The following is a 27,303-nucleotide window of genomic DNA, read 5'->3' on the forward strand; positions in this document are numbered from 1 at the left end:
AACACTATTGCGGAGCTGCCCTGCCCGTGGCTGAGCGGTGTGCCTTGTGCTCTGCCATCCCCTGCCAGTTCAACCTGCCCACCTTATCTGCAAAATTGGGCCAAGACACAAAAACCCAGCTCAGCTGCTGCCCAGACAGCCACACAAGCTTGCAAAGCCTTCTGCTGAGCAGAGTATCAGCCATCCTTTCTGATTCCTCACCTTTCTTTTGCTGTCCTCCTCACAACAGCTCAACTGAGGTGAAGGAAGATGGACACCCTCTGTGGCTGCACAGCAGCAGAGCTGCCTCGGTGCAAGCAGCAGTGATGCCAGAGCCAGCCCTTGTGTGAGCACTGGACATTACCTCCAGGACAGATAATGTGGTGAGATGAGGAGGATGTATACACAAAGCTATTGCCACGGTAAGGACCTCAGGAGCATGGCATCTGTTGAGAGGTAGGTCAGGTCTTCCTTGTGCCACAGCATCTCTTTGACAAGTAAGAACGATTGAGATGATCATCCATATGAAAATTTATGGTTGATAAGAAAAAAAAAATCATCAAATATTCTTCGTCAGCTCTGTAATGCCTCAAGAGTTAAATTTTTTCCCCTTGTTTTCCACTCATTAAAATCTAAGACTTCTCTCTAAGAAAAAATGGCAATTACCTCATATTTGCTCTCCAAAATGACCCCCAGTGTACTCATTCTGTTATATAAAGTCATCTATAATTATTTTAGTTTTCCATCAATCAATTTTTTTCTATCACAGGAAAAACAATATATGGTCACCTGCCACATACTCAGTGAGTTACCTGCTGCCACAGCAAACTTGTCAATGGACATACATAATGCTTCTGTGGTAATGTCTGGAAGAATACTTGGGTTTGCTCTGTTTGCTTCCACAAGTCTCTTCTTAGAGATTTTACCTACTCATACTAAGCTTTTAATCATGAGTTGGTTTTTTTTTTTCCATTGAAGATCAGCTTTCCTACATATCACAATATTCTTTAAAAATTTCTGATTCTTCTGTCACCGTACAATTCAGCATTAGGAGATATGCTAGAGTTTAGCAGTAAATACCATAGTCTATTTCACATTTTCAGACTCAGAGGATTTTTATTCTAGGTTCAGTCAACTTTTTTCCAAGACGATAGGAAAGAACCCTGGAACACACAAGGCATTGGTACTGGTAGGAAAAAGAAAATAAAAAGCCCCAAATATTAAATAGGGTCACTGGAAAACACTGTACCGAAGACAGTTAATGGAATTAGCTCAGGTCCAGCAGGAATGACAAATTCAGACTCACGGTCAAGTACAGGATGTACATCACTAACTAAGCTAATTCTAAACTAAACCACAAAACTGTATCATTCACTATACGTTACTTTTACCAGCACAGAAAACAGCAACAGGTGTAACTTATCTGGGATCTGGAGCATGGCAGAAAGAGTACACAGCTCCAGGACACCCCGCATGCCGTGGGTGCCTAAACTGCACTGTTTGCCACACAAGGCTCACAGCCCAGCTAAACCACAGTTGTACGTTATGACACAGACAACTACCTGAATGTATTCAAGTGGTTGTGATATTTTTTATTTTAGTATGGAGCTGGGCAATCACACACATGCAACATACTTTCTATTGCTTATCGCTGGGTATTTCATTATTATTAAACTTTTGCTGGTAAACTCTGGGCTTTTCTGCTTGGGCAGAAGTAGTTATACCTACCTGGAATTCTGAATATCTTAACCTGGAAAATAGGACATTTCTGAGCAGGATCAAAGGAACACTCCTTTTATCTTCTAATTTCAGTAAAAATATCTTAAATTGAAAGCAGTACCATCTCAGAAAGTCAATTAATTCAAGGCCTCGTGAACATTCTATTTATATTCAGACTCAGAAAGGGGTAATTTTACATTTGTACTTTACCTTTTCCTTTCCTCATTCCATTCTAAGAATTTTGTACAGTAAATAGAGGAGCACCACAGACAAACTTTTGTGCACAGAAAAGCAGATTTTTTTGCCATTTAAAAATCCTAAGGAAAAAAATGGTTATGAGGCACTTTTAATTATGTTGATTCCAACAAAGCCTTCTCAGCTCTTCTTCATGCAGTCTGGTTCTGCTGTGCAAAGAGAGGATGTTATGGCTGCTACATATATCAAGGAAGCCAGTAGGGAATTAGGAACAAGTGAAAACAAAACTGGAAAACACCGATGGTTTTGTTCCAAGTATAGATGAGATGCAACCACATGTATTCCTCTGCCACAGGCACAGCATTGCAAAAGCTCCATCCATTTTCTTCAAGGAAAATTCAGACTGTAGCTACAATGGTCGTTAATAAGAATATTAGCAGAGGTTAAAACTCAAATCTGAAGGCACAACAGAACCTAAAAAAACTATAAAATAAAATAGAAAACAACCTGTGGCCCCAGTGGGTTTCTTGCTTTAATATCCATAAATACCACAGAAATCAGTTAATTTGTCAAGTCTGTACTCCTGGGAAAAATCAGGTAGATGACAGGTTTTACAGCTACTATTCCCAGCTAGGCTTCTTGCACCATGCAAAAGTAATCAACTAGCATTCTGCTGAGCACTTAACACTACGTTCCTCTTTTAAATCCTCTCAAATTGGATGTTTAGCACAGAAAACACCACATTAGCATTTACTAGCATTAACGCAGCCCTTTAATCCATTGCTAGCTACTGAGGAGTTTACATACTCTTCCCTGTCACTCCCATACTGGATGTAGTCAGCATATCTTTGGCTGCCCCTGCAGGGTCATTCTCTAATCTTTATCTTCTTCATTCCTCGTGACAGTTGAGAATAACACTGCATTTATTTACCTGTACTTCTGCTCTGCATGATTAATTTCAGGTTTCAGTATACTGATAAGCAATGAAGATACAGAGTAGTCTGTCCTGGTCTTGGCTTATTTTCCTAATTTCCCTTCTTAGTTTCAGCTGGGACAGAGTTGTTTCTCTTCATACTGCCTAGTATGATGCTGTTTTGATTTCAGAAGAAAACAATGTCAATACACTAACATTTCTAATTGTTGCTGAGCAATGCTGTACAGAACCAAGGATGTTTCAGTTTTCTCAGCTTCTACTTATGTCTCAGAGAATGAAAGTTTGAAAAAACTGGGGGAGTTCACTGGGTGACCTGCTGCTGCTCAGGGACTAGCTGGTAATCAGCTGGCAGGAGGTAATTGCTTGTGCATCACCTGTTATGTATATACACACATATGTAATTCTCATAATTAATACCATTTTTTCCTTTTTGTTTTCTCTAACTTAAATAGTTTATAACCTCAACCCCTGAGCCTGCGAACGACAGCATGGTGCTTAGCTACCTGCCAGGTTAAGCCACAACACTTCCAGAAGAACTTCTCAGGAGCTGATCCAAAGTTGCCCTGTCTCACTCACTCTGATGTAGAACTAAGCAGAATTATCCAATTCATTACTTTCCTCATCAAGATTTTATCCCTCTTAAACAGAAACCCACGACTGAATGCAACTTACTCCTCTACTGCTCATTGAAACACCCCGTCAAATCAGCTTTACAGACCTGCCTAACATTTTGTTAAAATAAACCACAGAGGAGTTATTAGTTGAGCATTACTTTTTTGCAAAGACGTGCTGGTCAGAATAACCTTGCTCACCTGACCTATGAATCGTCCACTGAAGTGCAAAGGAAAAAAGAATCAACAGTGGATGTAGAACCACCTTCAAACAAATTTCTTCATCCTCACTTTTTTTCTTTTTTGACAGTCTGTTGATAACCGTTCCTAATATCTTAGTTTTGCTCTTGCTGCAGCTCCTATTGAGAGAGCAGCTGGACTCTGCCTTCTATTTCTGACCTCACAATGCATGTGAAAAGGCCATCTGAGACAACAGAGAGAGACTTTCAACAAATATTTCCTCAGTACATCCAGTACATTTGGCTTCTAAGCAAGCAGTGATTTCAGAATCCAGGAAAATCCTACTGAAGAGAAAGCCAATATTCTTCTGCTTCAAGGTAAGGCTCAGCATGCCCAAAGTTTAACGTGGGTTCTGAACCTCATGTTTTCAGTCACAAAAAAGCCACAAAAGGTAATATGTTTAAAGGAAGGCATGAAGACTTCCAGTTTGTACAAAGACACACTATAATCTTCACTCCTGCTCTTGGATGTGGTCCTACTTGCCAGTTTCTGGAAACTACATTCAACTTCCCTGCTACCCTACTTTCAGGTAGTAGAACAGACTTAAGTGCAGTGTATTAGTTTAGCACAAAACAGTGTGTAATTTCTAAACAAACAGTGTCATGTTCTGTTAATAGCCTAGTGCAGGATTCTTACTTAAATAGGCAGGACAAAGACAAAACAGCTCAAATTATTCTAAAGGCATACTACTGATGGTCAAAATAATTAGTAATATAAAGGCAACATAAGCATCACAGAACTAAAGCACTAAAAGCGTCTTCTACTGATGAGAGTTGTGATTTTATGCTTTCTATCTGGAATCTTAATTACTCTCATGTTGTATCCCACAACCTGGATCAAATGGCATTTTTTTTTTGTTTGTGCACTCTACAGACTCCATCTTGGCCATGTTCACTGAGCTTACTAGACACCTGTAATATCACCTGCACATCTCTTTAGTATCCAGAAGTTATTCACATAATGTTCGGTTTTATCCATAGCAACACTTAACTGTTTTTTACTTTTTTTTATAAGAACTAGCACATCCAATTACAGGTCAGAAATCTCAGCTCTTGATCACTAGAAACCAACAGATGCACGATGCCATCTTGTGACAGTACTGCAACAGTACACTCCAGCAGCCCCACAGCGGTTGTCAGTTGTTCACAGACCTTTAAGATTATAGATTATTTCCAAAATAGACAATGAAGGCCTAAGGAAAGCACATAAACATTATGCAGCAGTCTTTGTATCTGAAAGAAAGTACCTGTATTTTCATCAGAAACATTTGGAAGTTTTTCAGTGAAGGAGGTACTAGAAGCTTTTGGCTTCTAACATTAAAGTGACAGCAGTTCTTTTGAATCATTACTGCTTTATAAGCAATTAAAATGAAGCAGAAGGTCTTTCATAGAAAATATTAACACAAATCTGTAATAGCAGCAGTTTTTAATTTACCAAAAACTGGCATCTATTAGCAACAGGACATACATAAAAATATGTTTGTTTATACAAATAAAATTAGGTTCTGAATATTCACAAAGTAACATAAAAGAGAAACATTCTTACTCATATTGACATTTAGTCTGATCAGTTTTGATAGAAAAACCCCGTATACTATTCAGTCAAGCACCATGGCAGATAGTGCATTAAGATCTCTCATGAACGGATGATCAGCTAATATTTTATCAATCTTCTGTCTTTGCTCATAATCAGGAAAAATTTTTATTAGGGCTTCTCTAAGCTGTACTGTTTCTGAGGCAGATCTCTGTGGTGGAACTGATAGACAAGCCTTGATATTTGCATCCAATGGAAGCCACGCAGCTGAATTACCACCATGTGCTTGATTTTTAGGCTGCCGACTGCTGCTGGTTGGACTGGGGACTTGCATGAAGAAAGGTGTCTCAGAGTAATATTGTTCTCTGCTCTGTAAAGCTTTCTGTGTTGACAGAAAATCTCTATGGAATAAAATTAAAATTTTGATTAAATTGAGATAGAGCAAATGCTGTCTCCATACAGCCACAGAAAAGAGCTTACAACTCCTGAACTTCACTGCTCAGTTACTGACTGAAAAACTATGAATCACTCGATTCTGATGTGAAACAAAACTGTAGGCATAACATTTTTCAGCTTGACTCTGGCATGACTAACAGCATTAACCATCATTACCTAGGACTTGTTCCAATACACTGTGAGCACTGTGACACCTACCTGGCAGAGTACAGCAACAGTCAAAGCTCACTTATTGGAACACAAATGCCACTGATCAAAATGAATTAAAAGATGTACCGAACATATATATACTGCTTCAGAATGTGAGACTGAGGACAGACCAGAGACACTTCAGCCACTTCATGAGATCATTTTTCATCTACTTGAGCCAACGACATTCGTCAGTTGTGCCCACAGTTTAGACTGTAAAATGGGGCAATGGAAATGTTCAGCAATTTTAGGATCTGAGTATTTAGGATCTGAGTATAGTTCTTAATTACTGAGATTTCATTTCAGAATATTTCAGAAGTTGATGCTACTCAAAACTGCTAGCACTACTAAATTCAGGGCCAATTCCACTTCACGTGCCACCGCGTAACACAGAAATATGAATGAGAACTCATGTTACAGTTCATTCTCCTGCTACCAAAGGGAACTATTAGAACTACGGAGCTCTATCTTAAAAGTTATACATTAAATATTAAGTGAATTCCCTTTTGGTTCACTGATTTTTAATTACTTGTTTCAAAATCCCTCTCCATACTCTTCACTAACATTAGCATTTATAATTGTTAGGCATGTGAAAAAAAGGAAAGGGCAGCTTAAATCTTGTTTAAAAGAACAAATTCATTCTTAAATCTTGGCACATAACACAGAGCAAGTTCGTACTTCTGAAATCCATGCATATTTAAAGAGAACAATAACAACTACAAACTTATTAATACTTAACACTGTAAATCAAGTACAAACGCATTTAAATAACAACACCCCTCCAAAATGGTTTTATCAACAGCACCATAACCACGTGAGAAATGAAATGCCTCTCCTGTGACAAAGGAAATGAATTTAGTGTTTCTCCTGTGGTAACTACTGCCCAAGTATTAATCATGAGCAAGTGCATTTTAGATAGCACCACTGTAATTAGAAAGACACTAGACTACCACATACCTCAACTTCCAGTAGGTTTGTGCAATAATGACACACAGTTTGGACCACCTTTGTATGAAAGCCACCACAGTGAAACCTCAGAGGAAGTTATTTGAGGCATTTGTCTTACTTATTTCAGTCGTGAGAGAGATGTTGATGCAAATGTCACCTGCACTTTCCGAACAGACTGCAGTAACAGGAAAAAATACCCATGTTTTTAAGCTACTAACTGCTAGCATTCTTGTCTGATTTTACTGTATCCTTACGATATTGCTCTATACAGAAATGTTCAGGTGAGCCACAAACAGTTCATTTCCCATCTGAAATTATAACAGTCTCAAACAGAAGTGAAAACAAAGCTTATACCTAGAACAGCCTTCACTTTGAAGGAAGTCATCTAATCTAGGTCCATTTCTTCCCAAGGGATCATCAGGAACCATAAATATGTCCCCAGCAAAAGTGTACTGGAGCAACCTGCAAGAGAGTTCTTCCATTATTCTTTATTATGGAATGTATTCTCCCCTTCATCTCTGTAACAGAGGAGTGTTTGCCTAGAGCAAACACTCCATGCAACATCAGGAGTTACTGGTGCTTAACTAGTGAATAACCATTTTAATTACAACCAGCATTCACTACTGAAGTAACTTTTAGAGAGTGTATGTACGCTCTTATTTGCGCTGCAAAACACTGAGGTGGCTGTTTTTTTCTTTCCTTTTACAAATGGCATATGTCAGGTGACTGTTTAAAAAAAAAATTGCAGAGACCAGAGTGGAATTTTCCAGATGAGTACAGAAGATTTTCTGGTTGTTCAAACTGCTGTTCATTTGTAAGGATCTTCAAGCAGAGAGCAATTAATGCTTCTGTTATCAGAAAGCCACACAACTAGCAAACATTGTTAGATGCTTATAGCTGAAACAAAACTTTTTTTTTTCTGGAATCATTTTGGGCTGGTGGAAAGTCTGCATTCAGGGAAACTAGTTCAACTAAAATTTGTCTGTGAGGAGATTCAGCACAGCGGAGTTTCTGCAGAAGTAAAACTAACAGCAGATGTTAACACATGATCTTAAAAGAAAAAAAAGCACGCAGACAAAGAATAAGTATTCATATTGAAGATGTGAACAGAACCTGACTTGGGAAAGCTCTCTTACGAAGCAGTGAAAATACCCATGTTACTAGACAAGAAACCAAGTCAGATTTCAATTATTTATTTCAGTATATGTATACAGAACTCGGTCACTGCAGCAGGTGTTTGCTCAGAGAATGTCACAAAGACTGAGGCATTGATAGGAAATTCAGTCAAAGCTGAACAGAAGAATGTACTTTTCTGTTAAGAAGACCTGATTTAACTGGAGGAAAAAATGAGAGGGGAAAAAAAAGCAAGAAACTGGTTGCACAGGAGAAACTATGAGCCACAGAGAATCCACAAGTTGAAACAGGGATACATGACAGCTAAATGAACTCATCGAAACCCACGGGATACTTAACAACTGCAGGGAAACAGCTGCAGGGATAAAGTGTTCATTATTTTGTCTAGCTATGTCTGTTTGCTGTACTGCAGTGCAGGGTGAGTGATTCTGAAACTTTAACAGTGACGCTGTGTCTGCATCAGCCATCGTATCTCCCCGAAGAAATGAACTAACAACAAAGACTGTGAGAATGGCTTGCTAAGTGTGTACTCTTAACAGGATGTAACACTGAAACTTCAGAAGCAACACAGTTTGGCTGCCATATAGGGCTTCTCCTGATACGAGCAATTAACAGACATGCATTAGAGAATCCATGAATAATAGGGATATCAGGATACTCAACACACAATTCTAAGGCCACACATCAAAGCAGTGAAACTAACAGTAACTTCTTGGGCTCTACAAGAATTACATCACAGGTACCTTCACCTCAATTATAATTTTTAAAAACTTTTTTTTTAATTACAGTGCCTGCAACTTTAAGGACGGACATCCTGCAAGGTTTTATAGAAATCTAAGTAATTACCTTTTCTGAATAATTTCTCTCCAGGCAAATGATTCTGTCACAAATTCTCTGAAGTTATCATTAGTCACAATAACACCTCCAGTTTTATCAGCAAGATGTAATAAAAATCTGTAACATTCATTTCAAAGACAGTTATAACAGTCTTCTTCGCTGAAAATCGTTCAAAGATCTAGAAAACTAAATATTCTTACCATCCAAAAGTAATTAGCTTACATGAAGAAAGTTAAATACTGGAAAATTACTTTATTTTTGACCCATTATTAACTTAAAAAATATAGTTTTAGGCAGCATTCATTTATTTACTGCACATAATTTTTACAGGAGCTTTTTTCCCCCACTGGAAGAAAAAAATACCAACATGAAAGCGTAAAACCCTCAAACCCAGAGAATAGATTCTGAAATATCTGTAGAGGCAAGCGGTTTGTGTTTTACAAAGTACAGTAATTATTACTGATTCTAACCCAAACTCATTCAGGTATATCAGTTTGCTTAATATTAATGTCTGTGTTCTGCAATATAGTGTTATGCATAACTGTTTGCTTTGTCAACACCTGCTAACAACGACTGCAGCTACTGTCCTTGTTATTATACAAGTTATGACACACTAATTTAGATAATTCCATGATATTTACCTACATGAAACTAAGCTTTTTGCTAGTTGAAACACTGCACAGAGATGACTTTAGCATAGATGTAATGGTTGGTACTTATTTAAGATAGAAAATGACACATTTCAAACAAAGCACAAACATGTAAATGCTACACTCAGTTCCACAATAATCTTAAAATTACTGCACTAACATAACACTATAAAAGCTGGCTGTGTGTAAAATATTCATGTCTAAACTACTCCAACTTGGCTATCTTCTACATAATATAAAATATTACACATTTTTCTACATGATTACTAAAGAGACTGAAGTTGTGACATTTTAACGAGGATATAAACCTACAGAGCACTTCATTTATATTTTGCACATCAATTTTTGCAGTCAGGTAACATGAGCAAAATAGGTATGCCCACGATGCAAAGAACTTAAAAATTCCAGTCAGAAAAAGTGTGAAGTATTATTAGAACAAAACTGCACTAGACAAAGCTAGAAACTGCTTGTCCAAGCAGAATTAGGTAAACCAGATGTGGAAAAAACCTTTACTACCACATTCTTCTGACTGGATATCAAAACCAGGAAAGTTTGTAATACCAATGAAAGCACTAGTATATCCCACTCCACTCACCAAAAGCTTAGTACTGTGTTGTCCATCAAAAAATGATTCCCACATTTTGAAGCAGAATTTAGGAGTTCAAATTAACTTGGAAATTTAGTAGCCCACACTGTTACAAATGCACTGACACAAATACACAACTGTGTCTATACGCCACAATGACATTAAGAGGAAAACAAAAACAAAATGGTACCTGATCAGTAGCTAATCTATGCTAATGCTCCTCAAACTTATAAGATTATTTAGGGATAAATCCATGATCAGGAAAAGCATAAAAACCTACCTTAGTAGAACACTCATTTTTTCCCCTCAATGCAAGTAATGACATTTGAAATGATTTACTTCTTAAATTCTGGTTAAAGTTGCCATGAAAATTGTCCAAAATGAATTCAACACCTCAAGAAATATGTCCAAGAACATTTATTTCATGTTACTGGTACAGTGTTATATGTCAAAGTCAGCCTAAAGCTGAATGCACAGCACTCTGTCAAGATATGCTGAACTACTAGATAATACTACTGACAATGAAGGACTTAGCTTTCACAACCAGGTGTTAAAAACATTTTTCAATTATGCATATTCCATACCTGTCATCATGAGAAGCAATCCTTGCTCCCAACACCATCCGTGAAGGGGTTAAAGACAATATTCCAACATCTTCCAGCTGTGTTAAGAAATCCTGCTCTGTTAAAAGATTAAACAACTGTTCAATAAAAACAAAAGCTTTCCTCCAAGCCAGGTCTGGATTTGATAAGATGTATATATATATATATATATATATGTATCAGAGAAGATGGGTTGTTTTTGTACCTATTAATTTACAGAAATAGCACACTGATAGCTGGAGAGTTATTAATATAAAAGCAGAGGAAGAAAAGGCTGAAACCAGAAACTAAAAAGCAAAGAAACAAAAATACAAAACAGAAAAAAGAGAAAAAGGCCTTTACCTATGGCTTATCACCGAGTCTATAGAGAACTTCAGAGTATCTCACAACGTATACTGAAAACAAATTACTCATGCTTAGCAGCCAGACTATCCCATCCTTTGTTTTATGAAATATATGTTCTTCATTTTCATAGGAGTACACAAGTAATTATTTACAAATTAATTTAAATAAAAAAAATTAGGAAACTATTTGCCACACCTGTAATGGAAGGATCACGTCTTGTTCTCCACTGTGGAACAAACACAGTAATGTTTCTGTGGCCACGTTTCCAAAAGTAGTCAACAGCAATTGCAATTCCTCGACAAGAGAAGAACTTCCTTAGACCATGACTTGGAGGGAGCAGGAATGGGAATAAAAAAAGATGAGATTATATTCACTGGAGTTTTATTACTATTAATGCAAACAAAACAGAAGTAGGAAAATGTACCCAACAGCCTCAGCAAAACAAAAGCTAGATGGATATTACAGATGAAAAATATTATGAATGGAAAAAATGTCTTCTGCACGAACAGGGAATAGAATGATCACATTAATTTAACATAGCTCAGCTTTCTTTAGCTTTCATTAGTACAATACCTAGGTAATTAGAAGTACATTTACTTTTAAAAGGAAACTAACAGCAATTGTTTCAGACAGTCAGCACGCTATGTATCCAAATACTATCCTGCTATAAAACAGTCTAACTAGTTCCCCAAGATGAACTCTGATAAATTCAATGATAACCTGAGCTTTTAGGGCCTCCTTTCCCCTCTCTTCAACAACCTGAGCTACCATATTCAAACAACATAATGAAATGTCCTTGAAGACAGATTTTCAAAACACTGCAGTCCGGTGGCAATCCCTTAGAAAGATGCACAGTACATGGTTTTTACAATTCAGTTAAGTGACTTTCCTTAAAATCAGCAAGTGCCTACTATGAATGATGCAGAAGTTGGAATTGACACTTTTTAAGTCCTTCCTGGTCTGTATTAACCAATGATCCTACAGGTCTGTAACAACTGGAAGTCACCCTTTAATAACTTAGGAACTGAACTCCAAGACAGTAAAGGAAAAAAAGCCTTAAAATAAAGCACAGAAGATGGAATAGAAGCTAACCCTAGATAAATCCCCACCAAACAACAGTTAGGTGCTTACATAACGCTGAACTAGTTTCAGTTCTGAAACTTTTCTCTCACATCTTCTGAGAATACAGAGTAGACGTAACAAAGACATTGACTGATTACAATAATCCATTACAATTGGTATCATGGACATAACAAGCATTTCTTATGATGTAGATCCTATTCTACATTTTGAGTAAGACATTAAGTGACTACAGAACGAATGTCAAAACAGTAAGTAATCAAATGGTATTCACATTTTAAACTGTTCTTGAATTAATGTGTAATAGTATAATACAAACCTAATCATATACCTTATTAGTTTTGAATGGAGTCTTAGTCTTATCAACCAGGAAATCTGAACAGTGAATTCTTTAAAACACCTCCATGGAAGTATTTTGCAGTGAAATGCAACCTTTGGTAGCACTCAAGGATCCTCTTTCCAACTTCTATATGCCGTTTACAGTAAATGTATCAGAATATAAATCTATTAAAGTTCTTGGACTGAGTTGGAAGATAACCTCTATATTTAGAATGGCAGAAAACTGAATAAGCTACATCTGAAGTATAAAAGACAAAAAGGCTTCTTTTATTAATAGAGATTCTGAAGAAAAATATCTGTGCCCTATACCCTTCCCCTAAAGAAATGAAGTGTTCCTGATACCAAGAGCAGAGAAAGAAACATAACTGTCACAGAAGAGTTTCTCTCATAAGCCTTCCAGTTCAAAACTTAACAGCAGTCATTGTCCCCCCTGCAACTTTAAGTTGGATATTCTAGTAATTGGAAAACTGAATGCTTTCACTATTTAAATAGTTCTCAGTCAGACTTTAAGAGATGCAGAAGTCTCCACAATCACATTGAAAACTGCTTTCTTTACTTTTCCATTCTTTTGTTTTAGAGCTTTACACCTGTTGAACAATACATGATTGAATTCTCTACTTTTCCTGCAAGGCAGCCAGAAAGAAGCCCAAAGCAGCAGCTGCTGATTTGGACCCAATGGTCACAAACTCCTACTACAAAGCAACTACAAACAAATTAAAAACAAGTATGCAATTAGAAACAAACTTTATCAAATTACACATCGAATTACGCTAAGCTCTAATATGAAAAAATACATCACTACTAGATAAGCAGATACATGAAATACTTTATTTGAACTAAGTAGGCATTGCAAAAACAGGAAGTCATCACATCAAGGTTGCTTTTTCAAGATTTCATTTCGAAGACTGCATCTGCTCCCCAGATGCTGCTGCAAACACTGGGTTCAGCTATCCCACCTCTTTAAAAACCTACAATGATCCTAAATAAGTATTTCTGAAGTAAGAGAAAAGATGACCATGAAGAACTAAAAAAAGCACACAGCAGATTATATTCCATGACATATCTTCCCTTTGGTTCTATAATGAAATTAAGGAAAGCATGCATCATGATTTACAAACCATTCTAGGAAAAATTATAATTCTATCCAATTATTTTTAGAGTTTCTTCAACAATTTATTAAAATGTAATTAAAAATGACTTGATAACTATTTGGATATTTTAGTCTCCCATGAGAGGCCTGTCTTCAGCACAGGAAAAGATATAGATTTAAAAATACTTGTTAGCAGTTAAACTTCAGACTTCAAAAAAAAAACAACACCAAAACACTGAAACTCCAGTTAGCATTAATGCCTCAATGCATAGTTTAGACTTGGTTGCACATGACAAAAAGAGAAATTCTTCAGCTTCTTGTTGTCTTCCAGAGTTAAAACAATACAAGTAGTGACTCCAAAGCCCATTCAGACTAAGTCCAAGCACATGGGCAAAACATTCATCTTGTTTAAAAAAAAAAAGTATGATACTTAGGTGCACAAACACATGAGAATGGAAGTGGGTCTCCATAACCTCAAGATACTGAGAAACAAAACTGAAAACATTTCAAAGCAAAATTGAAAACAATTTTTCACTTTCTAACGTGTAAGAAAATAACAAGACTTATCCAGAAGGAAGCTACAGGAATACCTACTTAAAAAAACAACAAAACACAAAAAACAACAAGTAAATGCAAACGTACAACCCCCCCGACCTGCACCTTCTCTTTTTTTTTCCCCCCTCAATTTGTCTGAGCAGCAAAGACAAACATTGTAGAACTCTGTTTGGTGATAGCACATCAATGGTACCTAGATGTTCTGCCCTAAAGCAGCAACCTCTTAAGTACAGTACACCAGTAATCTCCAGATGTTAAAGAATACAATCCACTGGGGTGAGTGAAGAAAATACCAGAACTTCACTAACCCACGTAAGTACTGCTAGATACATATATGTACATTGGGAGTACCTGCTTTTACTGACAATCATGCACAATCAAGAAAGTTTGTGGAGACCTTACTCTCACAGTGTTTGGAGAGCTAAGCAGATGCTTATTCACTGTCTTTTAATTCACTGTTTTTAGATGCATTTGGCTGTTCTAAAACCAAATGCTCCTACACAGAACACTATGCTTCATACTCAGTAGAAAAGCACATCTTATAGAATTTGTGAGATCACTGGTACTATTCTAGCCTACTTATATATAACATCACATTCAATAATTATTATCCTAGACTTAACTAGTTAAGACTGATAAAAGACTCTTTTGGGTTTCCAATCTTTAAAGTCAGCTTTTTTGTTGTTTGCAAGGTTGCAAACAAACAAGAAAATCCACTTTACTCTTAAGTTGAAGTTAACTTTTCTCTTAGCTTCCTGCAAAACAATTTAACCTTTGTAGATAAAGTTGCTTGCAACAGAGCTCACTGAAATTACTTCTGACTGGCATTAAATCCTTAGATGAAGCACTGATAATTCCAAGTAGGCTGCTTTAAAATGGCACACATCAGCCTCCTAGTTTGACAGTTGCCTAGTAAGAAATACTACAGAATTAATTCAATTTTCATTTTGAAGTCTTGTTACCAAGAAGGATCTCACCTACCACTAAGGTACGTTTGGTTTCAGATGCCATCATCTATCCTGTTTGTTTTTTTTCCTCTCTTCAGATTTTTGGCTTCATAAATCTGAGTTTTCTACAAATTACTAAAGGTTCTACCAAAGCAGGAAAGTTTAGTCTTAAAAGGCTTTAAAGCAAATCTTCCAAGAATACTGCAGTCACCTAGCAATTTAAGTCAAAGCCAAAGACTTCCCTTAGTCTATGTAATTAACTTTAAATCATGTACTCATTTATTTTTTTTAATTAAAAGTAAATTCTGTGTTAATTGTTTTTAATTATACAGTAAGCCATCGCCACATTTTATAGTTAGATTTGTACACTGGTATAAACGTCATACACAGAATCAGCTAAAATCTTGTGAATGGTAACTTATGGCTGCCTTAAACACGAACACCATAATTAAATGGAGAATTAAAACTATCAAAACTGCTGTGTGTTAGAAATTAAAGTGTCTGTCAGTTGCACATAACTTTTTGTTATTAAACCTTACCCTAACTTATCAATGTAGCCACCACTAGGTCTGAAAAGCTCAGCTCAACACATGCTGATCACCAAAAAGCTAGCTACCAAAAATTTTCTATAAACTACAGCAACCTCGACACCCTGAGTCCACTTGAAAACACTCTGAAACCTTAAAAAAGAGATAGTTGGTAAGAACAATACTTACGAAATTGCAACATTGCTTCCATCAATGATGATATGTTTTAAGAATGGTTTCCCAGGTTCATTTTTCAACTCCAGTCTGTATGGCTTTTTGAGAGATTCCAGAAATCTCTGAACACCAGTAATGGAAGGATCAATATGACGCCTGCATGAACCTCCCATCTCTCTATCAGGATATTTAGAATGTATCTCTGAAGACAATACGTGGGCCTGGGTAGGAACTTCAAAATTTGACATTTGAGAAGTTTGTTGGTTGGGAGATCTCCCTTGATAAGAGCTGTGGTGTCCTAACCGGTCCTCTAGAACAGGATGACTATTCTGCACAGTTGAGGGCCCTGCAGATTTTTGCTGGACTGAAGTTTTACTCTTAGCTGAGGTACGCTGCACATCAGAGCTCCCTCTGGCTACAAAATCAACATCTTTTGGAGCTCCAGCCTGCGTAGGGCTGAGAGGTACAAAACCATCAGTTTCTGTATCACTTGATGTTGAATTATGATTCCTAGTAGGACAATAAATATCTCTCTGTTCACAGCATAAAGCTGAACCTTTACCAGAAGGAGAGACAGGTTTGCATACCGATATATGTGTTTTATCTTCTGCATCGACTTTAGTACTTGGCACATCTCTGATTTTGTGATGTTCTGTTCTCGTCTCATTTGAAGTATAACTGGTTTTAAGTGGACTTCTCTTGCAAGAAATGCCCTTGTCCTCTAGTTTATGTGAACTATTTGCATTACTTCCTAAAGGAGGACTTGTAGTTCTAGGTGTTTGAGGTAACCACTCGTGTTCTTTTTGAAATTTTAAGTTTTCTTTTTCAATTTCTTCTAGCAATGTTAAGGGTTCCACAGATTGTCCTAGAACACCAATAACTTTTTCCACAATACTCCGTGAATATCCCATTGTTCTGAAAAAGTTTACAAGAATTTTATATTCCATTTCCTCGCTGATATCATCGCCTTCTTTTATACAGTAACTGGGATCATCTAATTCACTACAGCTATCTGAAATCTGATTGACAACTGCATCCCTCTTGGAAGGATCACTGTGTGAGACAGACTTCACTTCCTGTTCATTTTCCAAAGAGAACTGCTTTTTAGGGAGACTTTCCTCAGCATCAGAAGATCTTCTCTTACAACACTGTCTTTCTTTAGATGTCATTGCTTCCAGTGGAGGCACAACATTTATGGGAACAAAACTTGTTTCAGGAGCATCAGAAAACACATTGTCCATTTGCTTTGTGAGCTCACTTACAGGAGTCCCAGCACTGTTTCTCTCTTCCTCACCCCCCGTTTTTCTATCTCTGTTTGTAACAATTACTTCAGAGGTTTTGTCCCCTAAAAACTCTACTGGGCTTATGGACCTCGTAAGATCTATTACAGAACTTCCTGACTCGCAACGTTCAGTTTGTGTGAGAGTAAGGAGTTCTCTTTTTAGTGAGCTAGGCAAAATCAATAAATCCATTGTATATTTATCTGCATGTGCTTCCACAAATTGCCTGAATTGCTTTTTAATATCTGATTCATATTCGCTTGACAAGCTTTCATTATTCTCAAAAAGCTTCACAAACTGCTGAACTTGACTTTGAGCCATAACAACTGCTTCTGCACCCCCTTTAATACTAAGCAATCCTATTTCCAGCACTGTTATGTCAGCACAGGTATCCTGAATAAGACTGTTGAGAAACATGTTCTGTGCACCAACAAAAATGCAGTGCATGTCCTTTGGGTAGTATTCTTTTTCTTCTAGTTCAGGTTCACAGAGTCCCTTGATATACTCCTAGAGGGAGGAAAAGACAGAGGAATGAATACTTGTGAAAAGCTGACATTTAAAATTAGTCAGTAATGGATAAATACATTAGAATCACAGAACTGTATGAGCTGGAAGAGACCTCTAGAGATAATGCAGTCCAATCCCCCTGCCAAAGCAGCTCCCTAGACAAGGTTGCACAGGTTGGCATCCAGACAGGTCTTGAACATCTCCAGAGAAGGAGACTCCACAGCCTCTCTGGGCAGCCTGTGCCAGTGCTCCATGGTCACCCTTACTGTGAAGAAGTTCTTAAGCACATTTATGAAGAAATTCCTATGCTTCAGTTTGTGCCCATTTCCCCTTGTCCTATTGCCACGCACCACTGAAAAGAGTTTCTACTCAGTTAAAAAAAAATAGCAAAAATGATTCTGAAGAACTTACAAAGAGTAAATGCAAAGGTATTTATATTTTTAACTAGTTATTACATGCTCTTTGTCCTATATTTACTGCTGTGGCATGGTACAATGTAACTAGCAGCAACCATTAGAAGATAACCTATAGAAAATTTATGCTAAAACAAGACAAAAGTAGAAAGACAAGCACTACCTGGACTCTGAGAGATTTCATTAATCAAAAACAACATTTACATTTTACAACTAAAAGTGAAAAAAAACAACAGCACCATCTACTACCAAAGGAGATCACATCCAAAATTCTTAATAGCAAAGCAGCTTTTGATGAGGGGTCCATACAGAGTATTGAGTTTGCAGATTACATTGACAAATTACTGAGAAAATTCCACAAAACTCCAGGTCTGTGTTAAACATGGGCAGAAATACTAGAAGTTCAGGTTTTGTTGTTGTTTTAGCAGTTAAAAAAAAAGGATTGTTACCTAGTTACCTTAGTTGTTACCAGAAGTTACCTAAGTAAATTCTCTCTACTACCGCATTCTAAACTTGTCAGAGTTCAGAAGTTGCTGAAGCACCATACTTCTTTGGTAAGGCAGCATTTTTCTTCCCTAAGTCCACAATACTTCAAATTGTATAATGCAGTGAAACCACCTTCTAAGCTGTAGTCATGATATTTGCATATTCTCAAGTATATCAAATTTTATTGTCTTCCCTTAGTCTTGGAAATTGAAACTCATTTAAATGAAACTGAAAGCCATCACTAGGGTATGAACAATGCAAGGCCACTTTTTATCATCTCTGATTCATACTGATGTAAGCATCAAGGCAGGACGCCTCAAGACCTTAACTCTACAAACTGCTTCTTCAACAAAATCAACAGAAAAATGTTTGTGCCCTAGCCATCATGACTGCTTTTGCTGAAAAACAAAAAAAAGTCAGTCAAGATCTGAGACTTGAACAGCACTGAAGAATGAACACTGCAAACGATCGACGAATTAAAACAGAAACTGCTGTAGTTGAATGTTTCAAAATAACAAAAACATGAGTGATAATTAATGCTTTCTAGTCAACAAGCCATCCAGATAGGGTCTGAAGAATGCTTTAAATGTAAGGATAAAATCTCCCATACCCTTTCAAGTATGTGAAGTAAGAAGCAATTTGTATGCTGTCAGGAAAAAACACAATTACAAAATCGAAATGTGTTTTCCAGGCTTTTTCCTGGAAGAAGAACCACCAAAAAAGGAAGTTGTAGTGTAGCTGCTTGGAGAGGGGAAATATCCTTCATGGTACCTGTAGCAGCCTCGGGAATCTCTGAGCCCAACAGCAGCATTCATCTGGCTAAGATTCAGAGTCAGTTACTTCAACAACCTTAACTTTCATATTTTCCCTACATCTAATTACAATACATCATACATCATGAATTAAGACATAAAATACACACTCAGGATCCCTAGTAATAACTGTATGCACGGGTGCTAAAGGCACAAAAAGCCCAGGTGTCAGGACGGTGGGTTTGAGAGCCACGTGCAGCCAAGCTGGTGCTCGCACCGCCGCGACACGGGCAGGCACAGCTGCCAGGCCCCACGAGCACCAGCTGGACGAGGGGTTAAGCAGCTCCCACGCGTGCCCCACAGCAGCCAGCACCATCCCCACGGGCACAAGCAGCGCTGACGGCTTTCTCGTTGCTTAGAAAGCTCCAGCAAGCCAACAGGTGAAGAAACCCGGAGCTGCCAACAGGCCACGGAACCAGCGAGGTGCGTAAAGCAACCCCGAAAGCTGGCAACACCCAACCGATCCCTGCGGCTTCTGGAACCGGAGAACACGGAAGAGAGAGACGCGTTCCGACCGCGCCTGACACCGCCCGCGGGAGCACTGCCCAGGTGCCCGAGGTCGCTGCACTCTCGAGGTCGCTGCACTCTGCACTCGGCTCTCGCAGCGCGGTCGCTTATTTTCACTGCCCACACTGGCGGGTCCCGGCGCGCCCCCCCCCCCCCCACCCGCTGCTCCCCGAGGAGAGCCACGGCCCCGCATCCCCCGCCGTACCTTGGCGCCCCGCACGGCCTTCCTGCCGCCCGCCAGCTGCACCCAGATCCTGGCGGCGGGCAGCGGCTGTCCCGGCGGCCTCCAGTCCCCCTGCGCCTCCAGCACGGCCAACCGCACCTCGAACAGGCCCTGGATGCGGCCCCGGCTGCCCTCCAGGAAGCGGCGCTTCTCCGCCGGGACGGTGAACTCGTCCAGGCCCGGCCCGGAGCCGCGGGCCGCCCAGCGAGCCGCCATCAGCGCCAGCCGCGCCGCGTCGCGCTCCGGCCTGCCATCTCACCGGGCCGCAGGACAACAACACGGGGAATCCCCGGGCTCCCTCCGCTCGCTGCGTGCGTCATCAGCCCGAGACGGCGGCGCAGCCCCACAGGAAGTGGGCGGTGCCCCTCCGAGCGCGGGCACCATCTTTGCTGAGGGCTCTTTCTGCTCTAGCGGGCTTCGCCCCGCCTCTAGCGCTCGGTGGGCGGTTCGTTGCGGAGCCCGGAGCCGAGATGAGGGTTTACCGAGGCGGTTACTCTGTTGTGCTCCGCTCAGCTCTTGTTATGGCAGAGCCCGGGGTTTTCTTTCCCCCGCCGCCTGGAGGTGGTCCGTGACCCCTCCTAAGTGGTTCCAGCAGTGGTCTGGTGTCATCGTGGTGGATTTCGTTCGGAAAGAAATAATAAAAAAGAAGTAAGTTTTATCCCTTGTGGTCGTAAAGAGAGAAATGTTCCACCGGTTAGGGTAGCTCCCAGGCTCTGCGAGGTCCTTCAATACCCGCAGTTGCCCACACGGAGCAGCTGCTGCACAAGGGGGCGAACGTTTCGAGTCTCTCATTCCCTGCACCTGACCACAGCGAACGTCCTCCGAGTTCTCGCTGTTTGATTCCCTCCTGGATCTCGGCCATCTCTCAAGTGTTGCTGCAGTGGTGTTTTTTTGACAGCTGTTTGCTAGATGCATCCTCCAGAGTGGGTGCACACTTGCATCAAAACGTCCCTGTTTTGTTCGTTTAATACCCGACGTGTTACAGTGGCAGAGGGTAAATACAAGGTATCGTTTTGATGCAGACACCTACTAAGAAACGTAACTATGTGAGGGATTGCAATCAGTGTGCATATGAAAGTCACGCCAAATACTTACACACAGCTGTTTTGCTCTCTGAATTTATGGTTTTATATCATTCAGTGCAATATAATTGCTGCCGTGGTGTGGTTAAGTGGGGCGAGTTATGCCTGCACGCAGCATTTACACACACCCGTGTGCTCTGAACTGGGTGTGCTTCTAATGTTTGATGTTACATTTGAGAAAGGTGACAGAACATTTGAGAAAGGTGACAGATTTTCCCTAGGATAGATTTTACTTTTCTAGAAAGAATCCCCTCGTGTAGTTTAAACACTTAACCTGCTTTTAAGTTATGCCCTAGCGCGCACACTGCGGTGCTGGGCAGTTTCTGGGTGTGGTTGGTGCCATCAGCTGTTACAATGTGGTCACTGCAGACACTGCTGCGTTACAGCCTCTGCTCACCATAAATGAAATTGTAAGCAAGTAACTTTACAATAAAAATGAAACAACAAGCAATTTTGAGGTACAAAAAATATAATTAAAAAGCTGAAAATGTACTGGTTTCTAAATAAAGTGGATAATGTTTAGTGCTTTTTAATATACATTTTTATAGCTGGGCTATTTTGCTACATTGTATGTTATAAAACTTGCTCTTACTGCAGAATTTATTGTAATCTCTATAATTCTCTATAATCTGGGTTCAAAGGTGATTAATAGCATTACTGTGGTCTGAAATGTCTCTCAGGGAGGTCACTGCAAGTGAGTAAGGTTCATTAAGACTCAGCTCCAACATGCTAAGATTAAACAGTGTGTGACATTTCAGCATTCAAGATAAACTAGAACCCTTTGTAAGGAGAAAAGAGCAATGCTGTAGAGAAGGTTTACTTACGTTTACAAGCATGATTTGATTGTTAAAACTAGTTGGAACAGTACCTATACATTGTTGTGAATGAGGATTAGAAAAATATTTAGATAATTTTTTTCAAATTGAAACCGTGGACCTAACTTAATGCTGCCCATTCTTTGGAAAAGGTACAAGGCTCTTGTCCCAGGCATATATTCAGGTGCATTAAAACCAGACTTTAGCTAAGGTGAGTACACCAGAAGCTCTCTTACATTTTATAATGGACTGACAAAGAGAACTTGTCAAGGAAGGAAGACTATGGGCTGTTCACAGCAGAATATCCAGAGTGATAGGTCCTGTTTAGTTGGAGGGGAGATTTCAGATTCCTGACCCTTTGGTCACGTCTTGTAGGGATTACATTAGGGAAGGGAAAATGTAGTGCTTAACTGGTAGCAGTTGAGGGAACTGGTCACTAAATGCCTGCTCTTGTATTTCCACTTGGAACACTAGTGGGATATTGTATGGGAACTGTTGATCACGTCCTGAACCACTGATTGATCACCTGAGGTGAGCACTGAGTCAGCTGCAGGGGCACAGGTGAAGGCAATGTACTGGTGTGATTGGAAGGGGTGGAGTCTGGCTCCATCTCTCCCAGACCCCATTTAAGGGCTGACCACCACCAAGGAAGGATCTCTTGTTGGAGGTTCCTTCTGTGTGGAGTCATTGGTAAGTGTCAACCATCTGCAGAAGGTGAGCCTCTCTTTATTTACTGGGTGTCTGTTTACCATTCAGATAAGCCTAGCAAATTATGTCATATTCCTCACTATTTTCTCTGAATATTATTCTTTTGGGTTATTGACTCTACAGATATTTTACAAATTGTTCTGACTGTAAGTAAGGAAGTTGTTGCTAAGTTTTTCATTAACTGTATTAATGAAAATGTATTTGAGAAATATTCTAATATTTCTTAGACAATTTAAGGTAGTTTGCTTGATCAACTTCTTGCTTCTCAGTAAATATTCTGCAATTAAAAACTGTTTGTGTAAATTATTTTGTGAAACTGGGCCTTCCTGAAATGTCTGGGCTTAAGTTTCACACTTGGAACAGAGAACAGAGCTGTGCTAGCTCAAACTACAGAAACTGAATCTTCAGATCCATGAGCTATGCAGACTATGGTAACACACTTCACAGACTCTGCTGTGATCCTTGCCAGTAGTATTATGGCCTTCGCTGGTGTTGTCCTCATGCAGAAGTTTAAATATATGTACAATTACTTGCAGGCTGGGGTTCTAAAATACTGTGGTATAGAAAATATCCTACTTGAATTTGAATAGCTGAAACTCTAATTTGTAGCTATAAATACTGCAGTAGCAAAATTTTGAGACGTGTGGTATCTCAGTTCAATGTATCCCAATCAAATTTTCATTGGGGGATTTTGCTATATGCCTCATTTAAGGGGAATGATTGTTTCTTTACAGAAGTACAAAGCAAAAAGACAAAATTCATTTGACATAAAATAATTGTGCTTTCTAAGGTTAAACTTCTAGACCTTATTGATATCTCTGGTTGCACAGTGAAACACCTGTGTAATTGTTTGAAAATCGTGACTGAGAAAGCTCCCTTTTTGTAGGGCTGACTGCAATGCAGAGTTCTTAATGAACCCATTGATCAAAGATTTTGTTTTATTTCTTTGGTTTCAAGAGGAAACTGAAAATAATCCAAGGTATAGATTCTGCATTTATCAGTTTCTGCTACTGATTTTATTTGTCCCTTAATATTAAACTAACTACCTTTGTTTGTTCCAAACTCTTTTTAGAACTAGAAATATTTGAATCTTTAAAAAAGGAAGAAAAAGTATTGCAATTACACATGCATCAGTTACTGAAAGTTGGTAATAATTCTCTCCTTATGCAATGGAGTTTACATTTGTTTTTTGAAGCGTTTTGAGTGTGTTAGCTCAGGTTTCTTAATTAGTTGCAAAGAGCTGCAGGTGTATTGGCAAAGGCTGTCATTCAGTCTGGGAAATGTTCCAGGAAACAGTTTTGTATTTTTTTAATGTCAATATTTAGGTGTATGATAATGACTCAATTTGAACTTTCTACACTGTTTGCTGTGTATTTAAGTACTATAGTTTCTCTTGAATGACTGACAGGACATATGTAATCTAAGAGCATAGTCTTTATTGCAGGAGGTACTAAATTACTTGTGAAAATGACAAATGGAATTTGAATGAGTATCACCTCTGCTGTCTGAGGAATATACAGCTTGGCTTCAGCTGAAACACTGTAAGAAAGAGGGCCTTTCTCAGTGTTCACTCTGAGTTAAAGAACATGTACCTTTAGCAAAGTTTATGCAACACCACAAGTGAAAGCAGCAGTCTGTCTCTTTACAGTGTTTTTTCTCAATTTGTCAAAAGTTAAGCTTCGAATGCTGAGCACCACTATGGCTTTACTACTTTTGCAGTCCAAAGGACTTTTTTTAATAATTTCATGAATAAACATCCTAATCCTTGTGTCATTACAGAATTTTAAAGCCTCTTTTAAGATAGGACTCTACAGGTGGTTTCTGGGACACGTACACCAGCATAAAAATAAGTGCTTATCTGACTATGGTATGGTTTAACCTTTCAGTGAATAAAGTTCCTACTGGTCAGACATCTGCGTGGGCACTGATTACTTCAGTAATGCTGTCTGGAATCTGATCTCAATTTTTATTTTTATTTGAATGTCTAGAAGAGAATGGTAATATTTGGCTTAAATTTGTACAGAACAAAACTTGTTCTTCAGTTAAAGAAGAATATACTGTAGTTTTTACATTTTAATGTATAGATGGTTGGCAGGACCAGACTTCCTGTACACTTCTATCTGATAACTTCTTGGAAAACAGGTGTATGCACATCTTAAGATTTTTCTGGTATATTTACACTTACCAACAATTGTCTTTTAAAAGATCTTTATGAAAACAATGCACTCAAGCATCAGGCTTGCAGACTTTCTGTGGGAATACTGTCTAATGTAATCGTATTAATGTAAGTGGGATTAATCACTAGCTGTTGTAAACTAGAGTATGTCATGATTTCAGTTGAATTTGATTGACTGGACTTGCTAAGCTTGCACAATAGTGGCAAAATGATCAAACTGACGTGTCATTCCTTACAGAGTAACAGTGATGCATTTACATTTGTTTTCATTGTATTTTATTGTATGTCTCAGAGCAAAGATAGTTTAATTAAATATCATTGGAAGGCTTTTTCTAGACACCAGACCTCTGGAAACTGCCTTCACCCTCTAACATTTGGAAAGCGAATCTAGAGAGCAATGGGATGTCCCTCTTTGTGTCTGCTTTCACGGTGGTGGAAAATAAACATTTTCATGAAGGTATAATCCCATTTCAAGTTGTTCCATTGTAAGTTATAAAAGCCAACTCTAAGTTCTGTGTTCTGATAAGGACTCCTAGATCAAAATCTAGGAAAAAAACTTGGAGGTTACATTATATGGCAGATGAATTTTTGAAACTTATGTAAGTTATATTATGGACCTTCATAATGGTGTTCTGCCAGGCCCCTCTCATCTCTATTATACCCTAAGACAATACACTTTTTCATAAGTGTAGAAGCAGAAGAGGTCAGGACTCTGACTGCATTTGAGTTGTATTTGAGCACAGTTAAACGCAGTTTTGCCATGAAAATAAAATTTAAATATTAGAATTCCCTGCCTGGTAAGAGTCTACTGTTAAGTAGTTTTAAACCACCTCCTGTGACATAGAACACTTTATTTAAACATTTGTCTACTTCTGTGCCCAGTTAATCTGTAGTGATTTATGTTAGGTGAGAACTGGAAAGAAATGTGTACTGATTTAGGTGCTATTTATTTTTCTACTATAAACACTTTTGAACTGTAGTCCATCTACGAGCCTTGAACAAATATAAAACTTAAAAACCCTGTTACCTATCTTAATTCTCAGTTCTCAACAATACTGAAGGTCGGATTATTAAAGGCAGTAATGTACTTAATGTCTGATAATATGCCTAATTTCAAAATAGAGAAGTTATGCTCAAATATCTGTAAGAAGTTGGGGATTACATCAGTATAATTTGGGTATATATATATAAATTTGGGTGTATATATATAATTGGGGATTAAATCAGTATAATATAATTTGTTAACTGCATTGATATAACTGGGTCTACTGTGGCTTAAATGCAGAATACAAAACCAGGCTTTGTTAATAGATCTTCAGTATTTGAACTTCTCTGAAAGGCAAGCCAAACAGTAACCCTGTTGCTTTCCCTGCCCACCAATAAACTCATCACAATAGTTCCTGTGATGCTAGAACTGTACAACTGAGTAGGGAATTGAACTGTGGTCTTCCACACCTCAAAGCACTGTATGACCTATATTAGCTGATTATTGTGTTAATTTGCTAGATGACAACAAAATCAATCCTATCAGCTTCACTTTTTAAGAAACATCATTACTATATCAAAGTTATTACTTTGAATTTGATGTACTGAGTATTACATCAGGAAAAATACAAGCACAAATAATTAAATTTTCATGATTTCTTTACCCAAATGTATAACTTTGGAGAAACTCAGGTTTTATATTCACTGTTTGTTTCTGGTTTTCTTTCCCAGGCAAGGCCCTTCATATATTTTAATTAAAAGCCAAAGAAATAAATTGTCCTTGGCATGTGTCATGCTAATAAGCACTGGTTAGTTTGAAAATACATGTTCATTGGTTTTACATGATAATTTCCCTTTGAACCAGCTCTTATTTATAGAGAAACATTTTCTGGAAGCAGTAGGGGGCATCATTTCACTTTTGTAATTCTTCAGAGACATTATCCCAGCGAGTAATGTGTGCAAACTGAATTTTCTTTTTTGTTTATGGCATTAATCCTAGGGTTAAGGTTGGCCTGTGGTGAGCAATAATAAGTTTAACCTTTGACTTGATACAGTAAGATGTAATTTATCACTTCTAGACTCTTTGGTAAATGCCATTACCCTCTCTTCTCTTTAAGATAGAGATGAGTACTTGATATCGCTTAATATCAATGATCTCTAGATGCAAAACATTTGTGAGCCTGATTCTTATCCCATGAATAAATCTTTTTATTAGTACAATTTACTTTATATTTAGTTTGCATTAGTAAATTTTTGTAATATATAAAATGTTATGTCTTCAGATATAATTCAAACAAGTAAAATGGAATGTCTCAATAGACCAAAACTGTAAGAAATATGGAAAAAAAGCAAGCAAAATGTTCACATTTATATATTTACTTGCTGCATTATTATGACCAGGAAAGCATTTTAAAATTAAAGGCAAAGAGGATTTAAAAGTTAGCAGCAAGTAAATAGACAGTTTTTTGTGGCCATTATTGTTCGCTTAAAAGGTATGTGAATCTGTTACTCTGCTTGTGAGTTACTCAGTTTTCTTTTGTTTTAAGGCAGTGGGGTTTTTTAGTTTGCATTAAATATTTACTCTTTCTATTCTAATCAAAGAATAGATTTATAGCAGATTTATTAATTAGCATGCTCTT

The 27,303-nt window shown here is 38.2% G+C and overlaps 1 protein-coding gene across 2 annotated transcripts; it reads right to left on the reverse strand.

Annotated features, from left to right (window-relative positions):
- Positions 1 to 5,086: 5,086 nt before the first annotated feature.
- On the reverse strand, positions 5,087 to 20,194 carry N4BP1 (NEDD4 binding protein 1). 2 transcript variants are annotated; one of them, XM_065733234.1, is made up of 7 exons: positions 19,881 to 20,194; positions 15,686 to 17,457; positions 11,154 to 11,284; positions 10,596 to 10,692; positions 8,785 to 8,892; positions 7,159 to 7,266; positions 5,087 to 5,612 (listed from the first exon to the last, which is right to left on the reverse strand). In XM_065733234.1, exons 1-7 carry the CDS (start codon positions 20,112 to 20,114, stop codon positions 5,276 to 5,278), a joined length of 2,787 nt encoding a protein of 928 aa, XP_065589306.1. In that variant the 5' UTR covers positions 20,115 to 20,194; the 3' UTR covers positions 5,087 to 5,275. The 2 variants fall into 2 exon arrangements, with proteins under 2 accessions (XP_065589306.1, XP_065589307.1); XM_065733235.1 differs by lacking the exon at positions 7,159 to 7,266.
- Positions 20,195 to 27,303: the final 7,109 nt, after the last annotated feature.

Source organism: Cyrtonyx montezumae, unplaced genomic scaffold (genome assembly GCF_038088225.1).
Source record: "Cyrtonyx montezumae isolate F1298 unplaced genomic scaffold, pur_monq_1.0 scaffold_17, whole genome shotgun sequence".
NCBI lineage: Eukaryota > Metazoa > Chordata > Aves > Galliformes > Odontophoridae > Cyrtonyx > Cyrtonyx montezumae.